The 23,872-nt window shown below is 45.3% G+C and overlaps 1 protein-coding gene across 1 annotated transcript in view; it reads left to right on the top strand.

Annotated features, from left to right (window-relative positions):
• LOC143281365 (sodium channel protein para-like) overlaps positions 1-23,872 on the top strand; it is an 85,399-nt gene that overhangs the window by 52,342 nt on the left and 9,185 nt on the right. The window contains exons 19-27 of the mRNA XM_076586569.1: positions 2,459-2,499; positions 2,767-2,961; positions 3,324-3,476; positions 5,468-5,641; positions 6,419-6,541; positions 7,833-7,979; positions 12,106-12,222; positions 15,995-16,048; positions 17,674-17,811. Coding sequence (XP_076442684.1) covers positions 2,459-2,499; positions 2,767-2,961; positions 3,324-3,476; positions 5,468-5,641; positions 6,419-6,541; positions 7,833-7,979; positions 12,106-12,222; positions 15,995-16,048; positions 17,674-17,811 — 1,142 coding nt within the window. The remainder of the gene's footprint in view (positions 1-2,458; positions 2,500-2,766; positions 2,962-3,323; positions 3,477-5,467; positions 5,642-6,418; positions 6,542-7,832; positions 7,980-12,105; positions 12,223-15,994; positions 16,049-17,673; positions 17,812-23,872) is intronic.

Here is a 23,872-nt window from a genome sequence, read left to right on the forward strand (position 1 = left end):
AGTGCTGATGTTTGGCAAGTATTTTTCCTTTTTGTTGTTTTTTGTGTGCGTAGAGTGGGGAGAATAGGAGAGGAATGTTGTCTGTGTGTTTCGTTCTTTCTGTGTGTGGAGAGTGTGGAGAACGTTGTTTCGGTGTGTGGAGAGTGGGGAGAACGTTGTTTCTGTGTGTGGAGAGTGGGGAGAACGTTGTTTCTGTGTGTGGAGAGTGTGGAGAACGTTGTTTCTGTGTGTGGAGAGTGTGGAGAACGTTGTTTCTGTGTGTGGAGAGAGTGGGGAGAACGTTGTTTCTGTGTGGAGAGAGTGGGGAGAACGTTGTTTCTGTGTGTGGAGAGAGTGGGGAGAACGTTGTTTCTGTGTGTGGAGAGTGGGGAGAACGTTGTTTCTGTGTGTGGAGAGAGTGGGGAGAACGTTGTTTCTGTGTGTCGAGAGAGTGTGGAGAACGTTGTTTCTGTGTGTGGAGAGTGTGGAGAACGTTGTTTCTGTGTGTCGAGAGAGTGTGGAGAACGTTGTTTCTGTATGTGGTGAGTGGGGAGAACGTTGTTTCTGTGTGTGGAGAGAGTGGGGAGAACGTTGTTTCTGTGTGTGGAGAGTGGGGAGAACGTTGTTTCTGTGTGTGGAGAGTGGGGAGAACGTTGTTTCTGTGTGTGGAGAGAGTGGGGAGAACGTTGTTTCTGTGTGTGGAGAGAGTGGGGAGAACGTTGTTTCTGTGTGTGGAGAGTGGGGAGAACGTTGTTTCTGTGTGTGGAGAGAGTGGGGAGAACGTTGTTTCTGTGTGTGGAGAGAGTGGGGAGAACGTTGTTTCTGTGTGCAGAGAGTGGGGAGAACGTTGTTTCTGTGTGTGGAGAGTGGGGAGAACGTTGTTTCTGTGTGTGGAGAGAGTGGGGAGAACGTTGTTTCTGTGTGGAGAGAGTGGGGAGAACGTTGTTTCTGTGTGTGGAGAGTGGGTAGAACGTTGTTTCTGTGTGTGGTGAGTGGGGAGAACGTTGTTTCTGTGTGTGCAGAGAGTGGGGAGAACGTTGTTTCTGTGTGTGGAGAGAGTGGGGAGAACGTTGTTTCTGTGTGTGGAGAGAGTGGGGAGAACGTTGTTTCTGTGTGTGGAGAGAGTGGGGAGAACGTTGTTTCTGTGTGTGGTGAGTGGGGAGAACGTTGTTTCTGTGTGCAGAGAGTGGGGAGAACGTTGTTTCTGTGTGTGGAGAGAGTGGGGAGAACGTTGTTTCTGTGTGTGGAGAGAGTGGGGAGAACGTTGTTTCTGTGTGTGGAGAGAGTGGGGAGAACGTTGTTTCTGTGTGTGGAGAGAGTGGGGAGAACGTTGTTTCTGTGTGTGGAGAGAGTGGGGAGAACGTTGTTTCTGTGTGTGGAGAGAGTGGGGAGAACGTTGTTTCTGTGTGTGGAGAGAGTGGGGAGAACGTTGTTTCTGTGTGTGTTGTGATTGGGGAGAACGTTGTTTCTGTGTGTGGAGAGAGTGGGGAGAACGTTGTTTCTGTGTGTGGAGAGAGTGGGGAGAACGTTGTTTCTGTGTGTGGTGATTGGGGAGAACGTTGTTTCTGTGTGTGGAGAGAGTGGGGAGAACGTTGTTTCTGTGTGTGGTGATTGGGGAGAACGTTGTTTCTGTGTGTGGAGAGAGTGGGGAGAACGTTGTTTCTGTGTGTGGAGAGAGTGGGGAGAACGTTGTTTCTGTGTGAGGAGAGTGGGGAGAACGTTGTTTCTGTGTGTGGAGAGTGGGGAGAACGTTGTTTCTGTGTGTGGTGATTGGGGAGAACGTTGTTTCTGTGTGTGGAGAGAGTGGAGAGAACGTTGTTTCTGTGTGTGGTGATTGGGGAGAACGTTGTTTCTGTGTGTGGAGAGTGGGGAGAACGTTGTTTCTGTGTGGAGAGAGTGGGGAGAACGTTGTTTCTGTGTGTGCAGAGAGTGGGGAGAACGTTGTTTCTGTGTGTGGAGAGTGGGGAGAACGTTGTTTCTGTGTGCAGAGAGTGGGGAGAACGTTGTTTCTGTGTGTGGAGAGAGTGGGGAGAACGTTGTTTCTGTGTGTGGAGAGAGTGGGGAGAACGTTGTTTCGGTGTGTGGAGAGTGGGGAGAGCGTTGTTTCTGTGTGTGGAGAGAGTGGGGAGAACGTTGTTTCTGTGTGTGGTGAGTGGGGAGAACGTTGTTTCTGTGTGTGCAGAGAGTGGGTAGAACGTTGTTTCTGTGTGTGGTGAGTGGGGAGAACGTTGTTTCTGTGTGTGCAGAGAGTGGGGAGAACGTTGTTTCTGTGTGTGGAGAGAGTGGGGAGAACGTTGTTTCTGTGTGTGGAGAGTGGGGAGAACGTTGTTTCTGTGTGTGGAGAGTGGGGAGAACGTTGTTTCTGTGTGCGGAGAGTGGGGAGAATAGGAGAGGAATGTTGTCTGTGTGTTTCGTTGTTGCGTTTTTTTTTGTTGGTATTTTGTGTTTGTTTGTTAATCGATCTCCATGTTCTGTTCAGGACTTGAAAAGACCCCTGATGAGGTGCCAGACGGCGCAAAGGTGAGACGAGTTTCACGTGTTTTTTTGTTGTTGTTTTGTTGTTGTTGTTGTTGTTGTTGTTTTGTTGTTGTTGTTGTTTTGTTTCCCACTCTGTTCTTGTGATGATGATGATGATGATGATGATCATGTGTGTGTGTGTGTGTGTGTGTGTGTGTGTGTGTGTGTGTGTGTGTGTGTGTGTGTGTGTGTGTGTGTGTGTGTGTGTGTGTTCGAGTGCACGAGCGTGTTCTCGTCAATCTGTACCGGGTGGTTCCTTTCCCTCCTCAGCTGTCCCTGTCACGGGCGTCCAGTCTCAGCTCCCAGAAGAAGCCCATGAAAAGCCCCACCGGCTCGGAAATCACCTCCTCCTCCTCCTCCCTGACCTCTGACCAGGGCATGGGGCGGGTGGAGGGGGAGGGGGACCCGGAGATCAACGAGGTGGAAGTGGTCTACAAGAAAGAGCCCGATGACTGTCTGTGCAAGGTGGGTTGGGGGCGTGGGGTGGGGTGGGGTGGGGGCGTGGGGTGGGGGGGTGGCTAAAGGGGGATAGGATGGTGAGACGTAGTGGTTTATACAGTATTTCATTTTGGGAAGAATACGAATGTCACGATACAAATTACAACTGATTCCACAGGAGAACAGGGAAAAGGTTTATAAAGAGTAATTTGCTTGAAAATTGTCACAATACAAATACAATGAATTCAACAAAAGATCCATTCACAAGATACACAACTTCTGTGGTATAAGCCGAGTGTCCAACGCGTAACTGATTCGTCAATGGCGCCCTGGAGGAAAAAGTGATAAGTGAACGCCAAGTGAGGGAGATGTCTCGTTTCTTTTTGCAGGCCTGCATGATGAGACCGTTCGTGCAAAACATGGCCAACTCGGACGTGGGAAAAGCGTGGTGGACCTTCCGCTGCTTCATGTACCGCGTGACTGAACACAAGTACTTCGAGACCTTCATCATCTTCATGATCATCGTCAGCAGCATGGCCCTGGTAAGTCGTCCTGGTCTCTTTAGGGGGTGGAAAACTGGTGCTGGTGGTGGTGGTGGTGGTGGTGGCCAGCACCGCGAGGAGTTCTTTTTGCAAGTAAAGTGGGCTGTGTGTGTGAGTGTGTGTGTGTGTGTGTGTGTGTGTGTGTATGTGTGTGGTGTGTGTGTGTGTGTGTGTATGTATGTGTGTGTGGTGTGTGTGTGTGTGTGTGTGTGTGTGTGTGTGTGTGTGTGTGTGTGTGTGCACTCTCATGAGTGTGTGCACCCCTTCCAACATTTCATGATTAATCATAGCATGTTTACCTAAGTAAAGTCCGTGTAGGGAAGGAGGAGGTTGGGGGGGGGGGGTATGAATATGTTACTTATTTCATGTAACTGAATACAAAATATGAAACATAATGGTATCTAACACTGTAATAATTCTTTCCTGGCGCCCTTCATTGGGTAGAACTGCACTCAAACTTGTGCTCGCAAGATAGCAGGCAGACTTGGAAGGCTGTGGAGCCGTGCTCTGGGTGATGGTTCTGGCGCAGCGTCCCGTGTGGCTGGGACAGGCCTGTACCAAAATGGCCTCACCTGTCTCTCACATTCTTTGCGTGCGCAGACTAAATCTGGTGCTCATCTGCCTGTCAGACTCTGGGCCTTACAAGGCTCAGTCTCCTTCAAAAACACTGATACTAATCATAATCATAATAATAATAATAATAAATGAAGGCTTATGTAGCGCAGTACTCCCATCTCAGATGGGGGATCACAGCACTTTACAATAGAATATACTTCTTTTTTTTTAATAAGACATAAATGTATGTCCTAAAAAAACCAACACAGGCAACAACACAGTTTCACATGACACAGGCCCCCATCAAAGCCAAAAATAAATACACCACACTCGCCCTAGTCAAAATATTCACCAAGGAACCAAGCATCACGAAAATATAAAACTACACCAAAGATCACAATACTTACAATTCAACGTAAAGAGTGCATCCAGCAATCAGGGGTCGTATTCAAGAAACCAGCGTGCCTTCGGGTAAATATGTACCTGTGGGTGATCTGCCGGAGGCATGGCAAACTGCCCTCCAGTGTTCGGGAACACAAGACCCTACCCACGAGCCTACAAACCCGAAGGCTTTACCCTTACAACCCGCCAAGGGTGACTTCCCGTTTCAGTTTCAGTCTCAGTAGTTCAAGGAGGCGTCACTGCGTTCGGACAAATCCATATACGCTACACCACATCTGCCAAACAGATGCCTGACCAGCAGCGTAACCCAACGCGCTTAGTCAGGCCTTGAGAAAAAAAAAGGTGAATGAATAATAGATAAGCTTACATAAATAAATAAATAATAATTATAATATAAAAAGGTATTAGTAATAATAATAATAATAAAATAATAATAATAAAAAATAAATAAATAAGACAACAATGATGATAAATAAGCAAATGAAGACACACATTCACACATACACCCACACATGCATAACAGATATGCACCAAACATGCAGTTTCACAGGTATGAAAGCACAGTCAGGTACATATATAACGTACATGAGCTCCAACACACACACACACACACACACACACCACAAAGCGTGACTTCCAACGAAGCGTAAATATGGCGGATCATTTTGAAGCGTTGTTTTTGCTGAGGGAAAACAGGGGTGCTCTTCGGATAGCACGTGTTTTGCTGACTCTCTCGGCAACTCTCTGAACTGTAGTCAGGTGAGAAGAGCGTGCGCAGAAGGGAAACACCGGGACTTTACATCACAGACGATGGGTTTGCTGCCTGAGTGTACCGCGCGTGTCTTGAATATGAAGTTAAACTCAACCTTCAAGGCAAACTGCGCCCGAAGGTCCCTACCCTGTCAAGAGTAACTTGTCTCAAGGCAAAATTAAGTTTGTCTTCTTGAATACCGCCCCAGATGAAAGCAAGCATAAAATGTAAAACGGCAAGGCCGAATAATACTGTTGGAATTCAATGACATCTTTCTTGCAAGGCGTTCGAGGACGCGCACCTGCCACAGCGGCCGGTGCTGCAGAAGATCCTGGAGTACATGGATTACTGCTTCACGGCCATCTTCATCATGGAGATGCTCATCAAGTGGATGGCCTTCGGCTTCAAGACCTACTTCAGCGATGCCTGGTGCTGGCTGGACTTCATCATCGTCTCGGTGAGCGGTGGTTCCGGTTTGGTTGCTTTGGTTTCTTTCTTGTTTGGTTCTGTTGTTTTTGGTTTTGGTTTTGGTTGTTGTTGTTGTTGTGGTTGTTTTCTTAAGAGTTGGAGTTTACGGGGTTAAGGGAGTTGATGAGGTAGTGATGATGGTGGTAGTTAGGATTCTTGTGGTTGGTTGATGAGGTAGTGATGATGGTGGTAGTTAGGATTCTTGTGGTTGGTTGATGAGGTAGTGGTGATGGTGGTAGTTAGGATTCTTGTGGTTGGTTGATGAGGTAGTGGTGATGGTGGTAGTTAGGATTCTTGTGGTTGGTTGATGAGGTAGAGGTGATGGTGGTAGGATTCTTGTGGTTGGTTGATGAGGTAGAGGTGATGGTGGTAGGATTCTTGTGGTTGGTTGATGAGGTAGTGGTGATGGTGGTAGTTATGATTCTTGTGGTTGGGAGGGTATCTTGTTTTGCGGGAGGGGGAGGGGGGCGTTGCTTGTTTTTGTTTTTTTTAGTAGTCAGAGGGTGATGTGAGAGTTGAAAGGATAGGGGAAGTTGTAGCAGTGGTGGTGGTGGTTAGGATCTGTGTGTCAGAGAGAGATAGAGTGTGTGTGTATTTGCAACAGGTGTGTGTGTGTGTGTGTGTGTGTCTGTCTGTCTGTGTGTGTGTGTGTTGCTTTTTGAGGAGGCTCTGCCTCGGCACTTTCTTATTATCACTGAACCTGCAGTATTGTTATCCATTTTCATCTTTAACCACGTTTTCGCTTCTTTTCTTTTTTTTCTATCAGCTGTCCATCTTCCTGCTGGCGATGAAAGGTCTGAAGATGGAGAACATGGGATCCATCAAGTCCCTGAGAACTCTGCGTGCTCTGCGACCTCTCAGGGCCGTGTCTCGCTGGGAGGGAATGAGGGTGAGTCTGTCTGTGTGTGTGTGTGTCTGTGTGTCTGTCTGTGTGTGTGTGTCTGTGTGTGTGTGTGTCTGTGTGTGTGTGTGTCTGTCTGTCTGTCTGTGTGTCTGTCTGTCCGTCTGCAGGCAGCGTATGTTCTTGTTTCCATTACCCACCGAACGCTGACATGGATTACAGGATTTTTTAACGTGCGTATTTGGTCTTCTGCTTGCGTGTATACACACGAACAGGGTTCAGGCACAAGCAGGTCTGCACAAACGTTGACCTGGGAGATCGGAAAAATCTCCACCCTTTACCCACCAGGCGCCTTTACGAAGATTCGAACCCGGGACCCTAAGATTGAAAGTAAATGCTTTAACCACTCGGCTATTGCGCCCGTCGCTTCTGCAATATAAAGCGGAAATAACGTAATGTCTTGTAGTTACATCAGACTCCAAAACAGAGTGCTCACTTTATCACAACCTATCATTAGGAAGTATTGGTCACACTTAAAACCTAAATATCTGAAAATGTAGTTGAAATACACACTTCTAAAGTCAGGCTCTTACGTAATGTAACAAGTTAATGTATAAGGGCATCTCTTATAACATGTTATTATTAGATAGTTAGTTTATGAGGATAGTGAATATTTTCCGATTTCTTTTGTGGTGTTTGACAATGTTTTTAAGTCGTTAATCCACAATGCAAATTTTTTTTTCTTTTTGTCTTAATTACTTAATTATGTTTGTATATCTATTATAAATCATGTTTCTGATTGAACTTTATCCGACCACTTCTAGGGTGGGTTTTTTGTTGTTTTTGTTTTTTTTTTACATTTATTTGCTTATTTATCATCATTGTTGTCTTTCTTTTAATCTATTTATTTATTTCATTTTCATTATTATTATCATTATTATTATTATTTATTCATTTGTTTATTTATGTTTTTTGTTGTTGTTGTTTTTTGTTTTTTTGTTTGTTTGTTTTCTCAAGGCTTGACAAAGCGCGTTGGGTTACGCTACTGGTCAGGCATCTGCTTGGTAGATGTGGTGTAGCGTATATGGATTTGTCCGAACGCAGTGACGCCTCCTTGAGCTACTGAAACTGAAACTGAAACTGCGGGACGATGAAGTTGGTGACCTGTGGCAAGATGGGAGTCCTGGACTGGCGTCGTGCCGGGGGAGAGGGGCGTGTCTGAATCAGAATTACCTATGCTTAATTGCTTCTTACTTATTAGTCTGTGTTGATTTAAGATATGCAAAAAAAAAAAGATGCATTTTGAAAATAAAGAGAACCGTTTGACTGTGATCGCCAGGTGGTGGTGAACGCTCTGATCAAAGCCATCCCCAGCATCTGCAACGTGATGGTGGTGTGTCTGGTCTTCTGGCTCATCTTCGGCATCATGGGCGTGCAGCTCTTCAAGGGACAGTTCTACTCCTGCCTCGACGAGAACAATACCAGGGTAAGGAGGCGAACATCGCTGTGATAATGATGATGATGATGATGATGATGATGACGATGATGATTAATCTGGTGGTGGTGGTGGTGGTGGTGGTGAATCAGGTGGTGATGATGATGATGATGAATCCGGTGGTGGTGGTGGTGGTGGTGGTGATGATGATGATGACTAATTGGTTGACTGATTGATTGATTGATTGATCGATTGATTATGCCGGCGATAAGGAGAATCACAATATTGAGGTAGTTAGATGTTGAAGATAACAACGAATACAACAGTTGTTTCGTTTTTTAACCATTTGAAAGGCAACTATGATGATGATGATGATGAAGATGATGATATCAGTATCAGTATAATGATGATAATGATGATTATGAGGTGAGGAGGGGAGCGGAGGGGAGGGGGGAATGAGTGATGAAGGTGGTGAGGGGAGGGGGAATGAGTGATGAAGGTGGTGAGGGGAGGGGGGGGGAGAATGAGTGATGAAGGTGGTGAGGGGAGGGGAGGTGGAGAATGAGTGATGAAGGTGGTGAGGGGAGGGGGGAATGAGTGATGAAGGTGGTGAGGGGAGGGGGGGAGAATGAGTGATGAAGGTGGTGAGGGAGGGGGGAGGTGGGGAATGAGTGATGAAAGTGGTGAGGGAGGGGGGAGGGGGGGAATGAGTGATGAAGGTGGTGAGGGAAGGGGAGGGGAGGTGGAGAATGAGTGATGAAGGTGGTGAGGGAGGGGGAGAATGAGTGATGAAGGTGGGGAGGGAGGGGGAGAATGAGTGATGAAGATAGTGAGGGGAGGGGGAGAATGAGTGATGAAGATGGGGAGGGGAGGTGGAGAATGAGTGATGAAGATGGTGAGGGAGGGGGGAGGGGGAGAATGAGTGATGAAGATAGTCAGGGGAGGGGGAGAATGAGTGATGAAGATGGTGAGGGGAGGGGAGGGGGAGAATGAGTGATGAAGGTGGTGAGGGAGGGGGGAGGGGGAGAATGAGTGATGAAGATAGTGAGGGGAGGGGAGGGGGAGAATGAGTGATGAAGATGGTGAGGGAGGGGGGAGGGGGAGAATGAGTGATGAAGATAGTGAGGGGAGGGGGAGAATGAGTGATGAAGATGGTGAGGGGAGGGGAGAATGAGTGATGAAGATGGTGAGAGAGGGGGAGAATGAGTGATGAAGGTGGTGAGGGTGGGGGAGAATGAGTGATGAAGATGGTGAGGGGAGGGGAGAATGAGTGATGAAGATGGTGAGAGAGGGGGAGAATGAGTGATGGTGATGTGAGAGAGGGGGAGAATGAGTGATGAAGATGGTGAGTGGAGGGGAGAATGAGTGATGAAGATGGTGAGGGTGGGGGAGAATGAGTGATGAAGATGGTGAGGGGAGGGGGAGGGGGAATAAGTGATGATGGTGAGTGAGGGGGAGGGGAAATGAGTGATGAAGGTGGTGAGGGGAGGTGGAAAAAGTGATGAAGATGGTGAGGGGAGGGGAAGAGGAATGAGTGATGGTGGTGAGGGGAGGGGGAATGAGTGATGAAGGTGGTGAGGGCAGGGGAGGGGAATGAGTGATGAAGGTGGTGAGGGGAGGGGAGGGGGAGAATGAGTGATGAAGATGGTGAGGGGAGGGGGAGAATGAGTGATGAAGATGGTGAGGGGAGGGGAGGGGGAGAATGAGTGATGAAGGTGGTGAGGGTGGGGGAGAATGAGTGATGAAGGTGGTGAGGGGAGGGGGAGAATGAGTGATGAAGATGGTGAGGGGAGGGGAGTGGGAGAATGAGTGATGAAGGTGGTGAGGGGAGGGGAGGGAGAATGAGTGATGAAGGTGGTGAGGGGGGGGGAGGGGAGAATGAGTGATGAAGGTGGTGAGGGGAGGGGGAGGGGAATGAGTGATGAAGATGGTGATGGGAGGGGAGGGGGAATGAGTGATGAAGGTGGTGAGGGAAGGGGAGGGGAATGAGTGATGAAGGTGGTGAGGGGAAGGGGAATGAGTGATGAAGGTGGTGAGGGAGGGGGGAGGGGGAGAATGAGTGATGAAGATAGTGAGGGGAGGGAGAGAATGAGTGATGAAGGTGGTGAGGGGAGGGGAGGGGGAATGAGTGATGAAGGTGGTGAGGGAGGGGAGGGGAATGAGTGATGAAGATGGTGAGGGGAGGGGAGGGGGAATGAGTGATGAAGGTGGTGAGGGGAGGGGGAGGGGAATGAGTGATGAAGATGGTGATGGGAGGGGAGGGGGAATGAGTGATGAAGGTGGTGAGGGAAGGGGAGGGGAATGAGTGATGAAGGTGGTGAGGGAGGGGAGGGGGAGAATGAGTGATGAAGGTGGTGAGGGAGGGGAGGTGGAGAATGAGTGATGAAGATGGTGAGGGGAGGGGGAATGAGTGATGAAGGTGGTGAGGGGAGGGGGAGAATGAGTGATGAAGGTGGTGAGGGGAGAGGGAGAATGAGTGATGAAGGTGGTGAGGGGAGAGGGAGAATGAGTGATGAAGGTGGTGAGGGGAGGGGGAGATGAAAAGTGATGAAGATGGTGAGGGGAGGGGAGGGGAGAATGAGTGATGAAGGTGGTGAGGGGAGGGGAGGGGAATGAGTGATGAAGATGGTGAGGGGAGGGAGGGGGAGAATGAGTGATGAAGGTGGTGAGGGGAGGGAGGAGGAGAATGAGTGATGAGATGGTGAGGGGAGGGGGAATGAGTGATGAAGGTGGTGAGGGAGGGGGAGAATGAGTGATGAAGGTGGTGAGGGGAGAGGGAGAATGAGTGATGAAGGTGGTGAGGGAGGGGAGGGGGAATGAGTGATGAAGGTGGTGAGGGGAGGGGGGGAGAATGAGTGATGAAGGTGGTGAGGGGAGGGGAGGGGAATGAGTGATGAAGGTGTGAGGGGAGGGGAGGGGGAGAATGAGTGATGAAGGTGGTGAGGGGAGAGGGAGGGGAGAATGAGTGATGAAGGTGGTGAGGGAGGGGGAGGGGGAATGAGTGATGAAGGTGGTGAGGGAGGGGGGGAATGAGTGATGAAGGTGGTGAGGGGAGGGGAGGGGGAATGAGTGATGAAGGTGGTGAGGGGAGGGGAGGGAGAATGAGTGATGAAGGTGGGGAGGGGAGGGGGAGAATGAGTGATGAAGGTGGTGAGGGTGGGGGAATGAGTGATGAAGGTGGTGAGGGGAGGGGAGGGAATGAGTGATGAAGGTGGTGAGGGGAGGGGAGGGGAATGAGTGATGAAGGTGGTGAGGGGAGGGGGGGGAATGAGTGATGAGTGGTGAGGGAAGGGGAGGGGGAATGAGTGATGAAGGTGGTGAGGGGAGGGGAGGGGAATGAGTGATGAAGGTGGTGAGGGGAGGGGAGGGGGAATGAGTGATGAAGGTGGTGAGGGGAGGGGAGGGGGAATGAGTGATGAAGGTGGTGAGGGGAGGGGAGGGGGAATGAATGATGAAGGTGGTGAGGGGAGGGGAAGGGGAATGAGTGATGAAGGTGGTGAGGGTAGGGGAGGGGAGAATGAGTGATGAAGGTGGGGAGGGGAGGGGGAATGAGTGATGAAGGTGGTGAGGGAAGGGGAGGGGGAATGAGTGATGAAGGTGGTGAGGGGAGGGGAGGGGAATGAGTGATGAAGGTGGTGAGGGAAGGGGGAATGAGTGATGAAGGTGGTGAGGAGGGAGGGGGAATGAGTGATGAAGGTGGTGAGGGGAGGGGAAGGGGAATGAGTGATGAAGGTGGTGAGGGGAGGGGAGGGGGAATGAGTGATGAAGGTGGTGAGGGGAGGGGAGGGGGGAATGAGTGATGGTGGTGAGGGGAGGGGAGGGGGAATGAGTGATGAAGGTGGAGGGGAGGGAAGGGGAATGAGTGATGAAGGTGGTGAGGGGAGGGGAGGGGGAATGAGTGATGAAGGTGGTGAGGGGAGGGGAGGGGGAGAATGAGTGATGAAGGTGGTGAGGGGAGGGGAGGGGGAATGAGTGATGAAGGTGGTGAGGGGAGGGGGGAATGAGTGATGAAGGTGGTGAGGGGAGGGGATGAGGAGAATGAGACCACAACAATGATGAAGATAAAGACGAGAACAACAAGACGATGATGATGATGACGATGACGATGATGATGATAGTAATGATGATGACGACGACGTTGCTGTGTAAAGCTGCAATGAGCAGTGTCGTGCGGCAGGTGAACCTATCGCTGGTGGATACTAAGGACGACTGTGAGCGACTCAAGTACCGATGGATTAACGCAAAGGTCAACTTCGACAACGTCATCATGGCCTACCTGGCCCTCTTCCAAGTGGTATACTCTCTCTATCTCCCTCTCTCTCTCTCTATCTCCCCCTCTCCCTCTCTGTCTGTCTCTCTCTCTCTCTCTCGCTGTGCCTCTGTCTCTCTCTCTCTCCCATATACATTTGCAATGAAGCGCTTTCTTGGTATCTCATTACACTCATTAAACACTATAATGTATGGCGAAACTGGCAGGTACCCATTGCATATTAGATCAATTGTAAAATGCATAAAATATTGGCTCAAACTAACAAGACTGCCAACATCACGATTGTGTAGACAAGCGTACGAGATGCTGCAACTGCAAGAGGAGAAGGCAAACGTAATTGGGTATTCTACATCAAGAAAACACTAACGGAACATGGATTCGGTCTTGTTTGGATGTGCCAAGGAGTAGGGCACGAGAGCGGCTTTGTATCGGAATTTAAAGATAGACTTATAGCATGTTACAAACAAAACTGGCACGGAGAAAGAGAGAGCAATGATAGGTATGGTTTTATTCATTTAAATAAATATTTCAAACAGAGAAGTATATTAAGATTATAACAAATAAATAGCATAAAATCTGCTTTGCGAAGCTGAAATTGAGAGCACTTGGACTGAATGCCAACAGAAGATGGTTCGATTCAGAGGTAGCAACATCTTGCCCAATGTGTGAAAATCATTTCATATTTAACTGCAGAAGATACGAAGAATTACGAAAAAAAAAAAAACCTGCACCTTTTTCAATACAGCTCCAGCGCAGAGAGAAGATTTGTGCGGCATACTGATGACAGAAAATGAAGATATGATACTTTCAGTTGCAAAATATGTATCTGAGGCAATAAATATACGGAAAACGTCCATCACCGGTCCAAATACTCATTAATCAATTAAAAATTAGTATGGGTTCTATGAGGAAAAAAGCATAGATAAAAAGGAAGGGCTACATTTGGATGGTTGATCTCGACATCGTAATTATTTGATGTGCTCGAATTGATATGATGGGTTTTGATGTTGACATGCGTAGATATTTATTGTATGATTTATATGTAATTTAGTATGTGTTTGTATTGATATGATGTGTACCGATGTTACATGATTCATCTGTACTTTGTTTTCTGTGTACTGTCCAAACCTTGGAGACGAACGACTAAAAAAAACGGCAAATTACCCCCTGTCACATGTACTTTCAAGCTAATGACAATGTGCCAAAGTGCCAGAAGTCTCATATTAGTTTATGTTGTTTCAATTCTGTTTTGTTTTTGTTTATATGTTGTTGTTTTGTTTTGTTTTTGTTTTGTTTTGTTTTTTGTTTGGTTTTTTGTTGTTGGTTTTTTTTTTGTTTTGTTTTGTTTCGTTTGTTTTTTGTCGTTGTTTTTTTTTTTCCCCCTTTCTATTCCTTTTCATCTGTTTGCACCATTTTGTTCTGATTTGTATCTACTATGTCACCAGAGCTTTTCAGCTAATGACATTAAACATTTCAGTGTTCAGTGTTCAGTCCATCTCTGTCTCTCTCTGTCTCTCTGTCTCTGTCTCTCTCTGTCTCTCTCTGTCTCTCTGTCTCTGTCTCCGTCTCTCTCTCTCTCTCTCTCTGATTGTTACTCCTTGTTTGTAAATTCTTACATCGAGGCTTCAAGTATGGAAATGATAGATGACTGCCTGTTGCATCAGTCATACACAGTGTTGATGTAATGACTGCCTGTTGCATCAGTCATACAGTGTTGATGTAATGAGTAATGACTGCCTGTTGCATCAGTCATACAGTGTTGATGTAATGAGTAATGACTGCCTGTTGCATCAGTCATACACAGTGTTGATGAAATGAGTAATGACTGCCTGTTGCATCAGTCATACAGTGTTGATGTAATGACTGCCTGTTGCATCAGTCATACAGTGTTGATGTAATGAGTAATGACTGCCTGTTGCATCAGTCATACAGTGTTGATGTAATGACTGCCTGTTGCATCAGTCATACAGTGTTGATGTAATGACTGCCTGTTGCATCAGTCATACAGTGTTGATGTAATGACTGCCTGTTGCATCAGCCATACACAGTGTTGATGTAATGACTGCCTGTTGCATCAGTCATACACAGTGTTGATGAAATGAGTAATGACTGCCTGTTGCATCAGTCATACAGTGTTGATGAAATGAGTAATGACTACCTGTTGCATCAGTCATACAGTGTTGATGTAATGACTGCCTGTTGCATCAGTCATACAGTGTTGATGTAATGACTGCCTGTTGCATCAGTCATACAGTGTTGATGTAATGACTGCCTGTTGCATCAGTCTTACAGTGTTGATGTAATGACTACCTGTTGCATCAGTCATACAGTGTTGATGTAATGACTGCCTGTTGCATCAGCCATACAGTGTTGATGTAATGACTGCCTGTTGCATCAGCCATACACAGTGTTGATGTAATGACTGCCTGTTGCATCAGTCATACAGTGTTGATGTAATGACTGCCTGTTGCATCAGTCATACAGTGTTGATGTAATGACTGCCTGTTGCATCAGTCATACAGTGTTGATGTAATGACTGCCTGTTGCATCAGTCATACAGTGTTGATGTAATGACTGCCTGTTGCATCAGTCATACACAGTGTTGATGAAATGAGTAATGACTACCTGTTGCATCAGTCATACACAGTGTTGATGAAATGAGTAATGACTGCCTGTTGCATCAGTCATACACAGTGTTGATGAAATGAGTAATGACTGCCTGTTGCATCAGTCATACACAGTGTTGATGTAATGAGTAATGACTGCCTGTTGCATCAGTCATACACAGTGTTGATGAAATGAGTAATGACTGCCTGTTGCATCAGTCATACACAGTGTTGATGAAATGAGTAATGACTACCTGTTGCATCAGTCATACAGTGTTGATGTAATGACTGCCTGTTGCATCAGTCATACACAGTGTTGATGTAATGACTGCCTGTTGCATCAGTCATACACAGTGTTGATGAAATGAGTAATGACTACCTTTTGCATCAGCCATACACAGTGTTGATGAAATGAGTAATGACTACCTTTTGCATCAGTCATACACAGTGTTGATGTAATGACTGCCTGTTGCATCAGCCATACAGTGTTGATGAAATGAGTAATGACTGCCTGTTGCATCAGTCATACAGTGTTGATGAATGTAGGACAGCAACGGGAAACACAACTGGACTTTTGAAATCAGATTCTCTCCAGAGTAATTTGGGCTGCATTTTGCCTGGCTGGCCCAAGGCATTTGCAGAGAAAAATGCATTCTTGTTCTTACTCAAGCAAAGACTGGCGGTTGTATCCAGCCAAGAATGAGGCTTGTAATGTCAGTTCCAAAGGCAAATTCAGTACCTAATTTATTAGTTCATTCACACGTTCTCTTTCTCCAGAAAATTATCTGGACGTAATTTGTTATTGAAAGGATCAAGAGAGAGAGAAGAAAAAAAATGATGCATTGCAGGCTATGAATAAAAGTGTAGTAATATGTAGTTGTTCGGCTATTGTTTTATTTTCAAGGTACCGTGTTTGAACCAGTACTGAGGATCAAGAGAGAGAAAAAAAAATGATGCATTGCAGGCTATGAATAAAAGTGTAGTAATATGTAGTTGTTCGGCTATTGTTTTATTTTCAAGGTACCGTGTTTGAACCAGTACTGAGGATCAAGAGAGAGAAAAAAAAAATGATGCATTGCAGGCTATGAATAAAAGTGTAGTAATATGTAGTTGTTCGGCTATTGTTTTATTTTCAAGGTACCGTGTTTGAAGCAGTACTGAGGCTGTTCGTTTCGTTTTCTCTGTTCAAGGCAACATACAAGGGATGGGTTGCTATCATGAACAATGCAATCGACAGCAGAGGCGTAAGTATTCCTGATAAATGTGCTGAGGCAATTTTACAACCCCCCCCCCCCCCCCCCCCCCCCCCCCCATTCCTCTCTCTCTCTCCCCCCCTCTCTCTCTCTCTGTCTCTCTCTGTCTCTCTCTCTCCCTCTCTCTCTCTCTCTCTCTCCCTCTCTCTGTCTCTCTCTCCCTCTCCCTCTTTCTCCCTCTCCTCCCTCTCTCTCTCTCTCTCCCTCCCTCTCTCTCCCTCCCTCTCTCTCTTTCTCTCTCTTTCTTTGATTTTTTTCTCCCAGTTCTTTCTTGTGATATTTTTTTCAGTGCTTTTATACTTTTCTTTTTGCCCCTAGCCTGGGTGGAAAAAAGCATTTCCCTGGTTAAATGAAATTCTGTTTCGTTTCGTTTCTCTCTGTCTCTGTCGCTGTCTGTCTGTCTGTCTGTCTGTCTGTCTGTCTGTCTCTCTCTCTCTCTCTCTCTCTCTCTCTCTCTCTCTCTCTCTCAACCCAAGTGCCGATGACATTATATTGAAGATGGCAGCCCATTAAGGCAGTTGATGGTGGTTGTGGGAATAATGTTGAAGATAGTGGTGACATATATTGGTATTGATGGTGATGGCAAGACAAGACCCCAGACACAGAGGTGCTCGCAAAAGCCACCTTTCCCAGCATCTTCACCATCCTGATGCAGTCCCAGCTTCGCTGGGCTGGACACGTGGCGCGCATGCCAGACCATCGGCTGCCCAAAAGGCTCTTCTATGGCGAGCTGCAACAAGGGAAGAGATCACACGGAGGTCAGAAGAAGCGCTTCAGAGATACTCTGAAAGTCTCTCTGAAAGCGTTTGATATCAACCCTGACTCCTGGGAGGAATCTGCAGTGGACCGTGACAAATGGCGCGCTGCTGTGCACAAAGGCGCCAGGTTGTGCGAGGCCAACAGGACTGCTGCAGCTGTTGAGAAGAGGCAGGCCAGAAAGTCACGGGCAAACAAGCTCCCTGACAATGATATGCCTGTCTTTGTCTGCCCCAACTGTCAGCGAACATTTCGTGCGCAGATTGGACTATTCAGCCATCTGCGCACTCACAGATAGATTCATGAGCATCCTTCCCCCCACCCCACCACCACCCTCCCCCCATCCCCCATCCCCCATCTGGATGACAACGATGGTCATCATCGATCTCGATGGACACACCACCATTGATGATGGTGGAGGTGATGGTAGTGATGGTGACGTGGTGACATTAGTATCGATGGAGTTGATGGTGATGGTGGTGATAATGATAATGATGTTGATGGTGGGTGATGGTGGTGACATTGGTACTGATGATGATGATATTCATGGTCGTGGGAATGATATTGGTTTTGATGATTGTGTTGATGGTGATGGTGATGATATTGGTATTTGTAGTGATGGCATCCACCTATGGTGATGGTGGTGATAATGGCATTGATGTTGATGGTGATAATGGTATTGGTGGTGATGGTCTTGATGGTGGTGACATCGGTACTGAAGATGATGATATCCATGGTGATGGTAGATGGTATCGATGGTGGTGGAGTTGATGGTGATGGTGGTGACATTTTTTAAAAAAAAATTTTATTATTAATGGTGATGGTGATGACATTGGCGTTGATGGTGATGGTGTTGACAGTTAGACAAGCAACCTGACAGAGAAAAGAACATCTACTCCTACATCTACTTCGTCCTCTTCATCATTCTCGGCTCGTTCTTTACCCTCAACCTCTTCATTGGCGTTATCATCGACAACTTCAACCAGCAGAAGAAAAAAGTGAGAGATAAACCTTTGTGTCTTCTTCCATTGTTGTGACCAATGAGTTTGTGTGTGTGCGTGCGTGTGTGTGTGTGTGTGTGTGTGTGTGTGTGTGTGTGTGTGTGTGTGTGTGTGTGTGTGTGTGTGTGTGTGTGTGTGTGTGTGTGTGTGTGGGTGGGTGTGGGTGGGTGGGTGTGTGTGCGCGTGCCTTGTGTGTGTGGGGGGGTATGGTTGTATGGGTGGGTGTAATGTGTGTGATATATGTGACATATGTGATATGTGTGCGATGTGTATGTGTGATGTGTGTTGTATGTGCATTTGATGTATGTGCATATATTTGAATATCTTTCCACTTTAAGTGAAATTACGTGTGTGTGTGTGTGTGTGGATATGTGTCTGTGTTTGATGTTGTTGTGCCCTTAGTGGTGTGTGTGTGTGTGTGTGTGTGTGTGTGGTGCATGTGTGTGTGTGTGTGATGCATGTGTGTGGTGTGTTTGTGCGCGTGCTGTTGATTAATCCGACAATGAATATGATGATGACGCGTGGATTGTATTTAGAAAGATGGGTGGATGGACAGGTTGTAACTGCTGTGCTTATGTCTTAATAATTTTTTTTCTGTACAGGTTTCTGGGTAATTCTTTATGTTAACATGCGTATAAATGGTGTGTGTATGTGTGTGTGTGTGTGTGTGTGTGTGTGTGTGTGTGTGTGTGTGTGTCTGTGTTGCTTTGTATTTGTGCGTATTGCTCTGTTTCTCCCTCACTGTCTGTCTGTCTCTCTCTCTCTCTCTGTCTCTATCTCTCTCTGTCTCTCTGCATCACTTCCTTCCCTTTCTCTTTATTCCTCAGCACACACACACACACACACACACACACACACACACACACACACACACATATATATATATACATATATATATATATATATATATATATATATATATATATACATATATATCTGTGTGTGTGTGTGTGTTTGATAGTTTTATAAGTGCGAGTACACGCGGTTTTCCTAGTCTGATACTGTGTCTCTCTGCCTTTCTCTATAAATCTTCGCTCTTCATGCTTTATAGTGTTCACTCCATGCGTAGACTTCTTTCCCTTATACTACAACATCTGTCAGGTGGCCTTCTGTCGTTGGCTCGGCCATAAACAACAGAAGATTCACTTCTGTAAAGATCTTGCATAAAACGCTAACCGGTTGATTTATTGTTGTTGTTTTTTTATTGCGAGTTGAAGTATTCATTTTTAATTGATTCGGCATAGCTTGTGTGAGATATGTCACTTATGTGCTTGATCAACTGTTCCATGGTCATACTTCTTGTTGTAAATGTGCCAACCAGACTAAAGGTTGGTGGTTGAAGTAATCATGCTTTTTTTTTAAGGGATTTGATATCATTCTGCCGTAAGTTGTGTACATGGGCGTGACGCGACAGCCAAACTGATGTCAGTTTTTGGTAATGGGTTATAAGTCATGTTACTTTTGCCTCTTAAAAGAACTATTGAAGCTTGTGAGCCAAACACATGATGCCATGTAGATTCAGGTTCGTCCAGGGTTAAATTTAATCTTTCACCCTTTGTATTTTTTTTCTCTTGTATTTGATTTTTGTCTTTATCATTTTAGGTCCCTCTAACTGTCTACTCTGTGTCTCTCTGTCTCTGTCTCTCTCTCTCTCTCTCTCTCTCTCTCTCTCTCTCTGTCCGCGTCTCTACCTATCTATCTGTCTGTCTGTCTGTCTGTCTAGTGATTTATATATGTGTATATCTTTTGTCATTTGTCCCCGCTTCTCTTTTCTCTCTGTCTTCTGTGTGTCATCTCCAGACATTTATCAACCAGCACCGAACACCACTAGGGGGAAGTCTCCATTTCTCTTTTCTATCTGTCTTCTGTGTGTCATCTCCAGACATTTATCAACCAGCACCGAACACCACTAGGGGGAAGTCTCCATTTCTAATGCCAGTACATTTGCCTGTAAATTCTAGATGGGCACTTTGTTTCTGTTTATAGGAGCATAGGTTTGTCCACACACAAGAGACAGGGGAATGGGCCTAAACACTTGAGGGGGGGGTACAGACAGACAGAGACAAAGAAAACTGAGGCAGAAATTAAAGAGAGACAGAGAGAATAAAAAGGAAAGGCAGATGGGGAGTGATCGAGGGAGTGAGTGAGAGACAGAGAGGGAGAGACAGAGAGGGAGAGACAGAGAGGGAGAGACAGAGAGAGAGAGAGAGACAGAGAGGGAGAGACAGAGAGGGAGAGAGAGAGAGAGAGACAGAGAGGGTTGGAGAGAAAGAAGTGTTCTTCAGGTGTCTGATTTGTTGTATATCTAGGCTGGTTGTTTTTCATCTGGCTAAAGTGTGTTCTTCCTTTGTTTGTTTTTTAATCTCCAACGTTAGTTGATTCCTTGACTTTAGCTTCGCTGGTAAGTTGCTTGCTTTCTTGCTTGCTTGCTCGCTCATTTTAGTTCAGTCCACACTGACAGACGGGATTGCATTTACCTGAATTCCTCACACCCCAGCCACCACCTTCCAGTTCTTTTGACTTGGAGAAAAATATAATTATTCAGGAATGGAGACACGACCCGACCGCATGTGCGCGCGCGCGCGCGTGTGTGTGTGTGTGTATGTTTGTGTGTGTATGAGTATATGGTTATATAATTGTCCTGATATCCCATAACACAGTAATATCGCAAAAGAAAGAGAAGAAATGAGTTGCTTTGCTAAGTGTGCCTATTTTATTACTGTACTCTTTAAGGCAGTCAAAGACGCAGTCTGACACACGTATTTGTAAATTTGATGCTTTGGAAAACAAAAGATTGAAACATTGCCAAATGGAAAAAATATATATATTAATGATCAGAGAAGTACTTTATTTGAAAGGTAAGTATTTTCCCCAAACAGGTGATTCTTAACGCTGTTCGGAAGAAAAGGTTTATCCCAAGAACTATAGATCACGCCCATATGGATTCTGATTTACAGTTTATGAGTGGTTTACGAACAAATATGCTGTCATTTTGGGTATTTTTGTGATCTATTCTGTTAATGTTAGGAGCAAAACGTATAGTGTGTGTGTGTGTGTGTGTGTGTGTGTGTGTGTGTGTGTGTGTGTGTGTGTGTGCTCTTAATCACATTGCATGGAAGTTTAATTTTGTTTTCTTGGATTTTCACCTTTTTGCAATTGTGATGATTATTTTTTCCTTCACACTGATGCCAACACGTGAAATGAAATATGGAATAAGAAACGTTTATCAGTGTTACAAGTCATGTACATGGACGTGGCATATTGCATGAAGAAGAACAACAGGCGATAGTTGTTCTTCTTGCATCTTCATTTGACCCTGTCAGTTTCTGAGTTTTTAGTTTTGACACTTTCCAGGTGAGAAAAAGTGAAGTTCACATTCTGCCTTACTATAGACCACCACCACTTCTCTTGTCCAGGGTGGTTTGCTTATCAAACCCTCTGAACGCACTGACTGCAATGAACCCTTCTGTGATTGAAGCAGTTCCACATTTGTTCCAATCCATCAATAACTTTGTTATCAATACACTCTGGCAGTCTGGATGATTCGTTCTTGTTTATGAAACTGATTTCTGGTGGATTTGAACAGCCACGGAATATCAAAGGATTCTCTGTTTGTTTGTTTGTTTTTCTAGCATGCCAATATGTATTTATTTCAAATCATCACCATCATCACCATCTTTGTCGTCGTCGTCTTCATCATCCCCGCCGTCATAGATAATACTTACTGATCATAATATTCAAATTCTTTTTCTCAGTAGGTATTACAATATACAACATGCTGTACTTTGTGCCTATACCGGTGACAACTTTTTCCTGAGGTAGCTGAGAAGTTAGGAGGCCTGTTTTGTTTGGGCTGTATGCCTTTGTCAATAAACACTGCCTCGTGAAATGATGGATTATTCCTGTTTTCTAATGAAGTTTTTTGTTTTGTTTTTGTTTTTTGGTGTTGTTGTTGTTGTTGTTGTTGTTTCTGATTTCCTTGTCACTAGTCTTCTTCAGCTCTTCTAGTCCTCTGCCAAGAGGATTTGTGAATGCGTTAGTTTTGCCTACCTTGATGCAAAACGGGTGTTCTCAGCATTTTGGAATCTGGGGGAAAACCAGCTCTGAGTACCACTGCTATGGATTCCTCCAGATTGTTATTGATTGTTATGGATTCCTCCAGCTTGATTCCTCCAGATTGTTATTGATTGTTATGGATTCCTCCAGCTGGATTCCTCCAGATTGTTGTTGATTGTTATGGATTCCTCCAGCTGGATTCCTCCAGATTGTTATTGATTGTTATGGATTTCTCCAGCTGGATTCCTCCAGATTGTTATTGATTGTTATGGATTTCTCCAGCTCGATTCCTCCAGATTGTTATTGATTGTTATGGATTACTCCAGCTGGATTCCTCCAGATTGTTATTGATTCTTATGGATTCCTCCAGATTGCTATTGATTGTTATGGATTCCTCCAGCTGGATTCCTCCGGATTGTTATTGATTGTTATGGATTCCTCCAGCTGGATTCCTCCAGATTGTTATTGATATGGATTCCTCCAGCTGGATTCCTCCGGATTGTTATTGATTGTTATGGATTCCTCCAGCTGGATTCCTCCAGATTGTTATTGATTGTTATGGATTCCTCCAGCTGGATTCCTCCAGATTGTTATTGATTGTTATGGATTTCTCCAGCTTGATTCCTCCAGATTGTTATTGATTGTTATGGATTCCTCCAGCTGGATTCCTCCAGATTGTTATTGATTCTTATGGATTCCTCCAGATTGCTATTGATTGTTATGGATTCCTCCAGCTTGATTCCTCCGGATTGTTATTGATTGTTATGGATTCCTCCAGCTGGATTCCTCCGGATTGTTATTGATTGTTATGGATTCCTCCAGCTGGATTCCTCCAGATTGTTATTAATTGTTATGGATTCCTCTAGCTCAAGCCTCTTCAGAATGAACGAGCACTTTCTGTGGATGATTGATTTTTAATTCAAGCAGCTAACATCTTTGCAGCATGTCAAAGTATCTCGTTGTTGACAGAGAAACCATCTTCTATTGTTGTTGACAGAGAAACCATCTTCTGTTTCATGAAAGACATCCCTCCGTGTACTACAAGCACAGATTATTATTGTGCTGTGATGCATTGTTCCCTTCCAGTTGTATGTCACTGCAATCTGAAAATGTACAATTAGAAACAGATACCTCACACACTCATACGTACAGACACACACAGACACACAGACACACACACACACACACACACACACACACACACACACACACACACACACACACACACACACACACACACACACACACACACATTGATTTTCCTAAAAGAGTTTAAGCCATTTCATCACAAGAAACAGTTGCAACTTACGTTTCAAATTTGTTAAAGGAATCTGATATTAACATGAATGAGTTAGCTGCAAAACCACATCATACTCCTGTTCCTTTTGGGGGAAATGTTGAAAGCAGATTTTGATATCACTTATTCTGAAACAAAAAAAAAAGAAGAAAACATCAATATCACGACAAGTACTGCCAGAATTCATATAGCAGAAAAATGTCAGAATCATCTTCATATATTTACACATGGATCTGTTCTTGATGACAGAAATGCTGGTGCGGCTTTCTGTATTTCTGGGTTTTAAATCTTACTTTATTGGAAAACATCTTTCCATATTCACGGCTGAGCTAATTGCTGTTATACAAGCTCTGAACTACTTAGTGAGCCATCAAATAGTTTTCTCGAAAATAGCATTCTTTGTTGATTCCAAATCAGTACTTTATGCTCTGGAATTATTTAGCCTTTAAACAAGACCTGACTTAGTTATTGAGGCAAACCATTTTGTACATTGTTTGAGGATTAAAGCGACTGAGGTCAGTTTTTGTTGGGTGCCTTCTCATGTGGGCATTCATGGTAATGAAACTGCTGATAAAGCAGCTAAAAGAGGAGCACAAGATTCAGAAAAATCGACAAAAATACATGTACATCTTTCCGTAAAAGAGGCATACACTTTGTTAGAAAAATCAGCATGGGGTCGATTTCATAACCGATGGAAGGAAAAGT

This window comes from Babylonia areolata, chromosome 4 (genome assembly GCF_041734735.1).
Source record: "Babylonia areolata isolate BAREFJ2019XMU chromosome 4, ASM4173473v1, whole genome shotgun sequence".
Taxonomy (NCBI): Eukaryota; Metazoa; Mollusca; class Gastropoda; order Neogastropoda; family Buccinidae; genus Babylonia; species Babylonia areolata.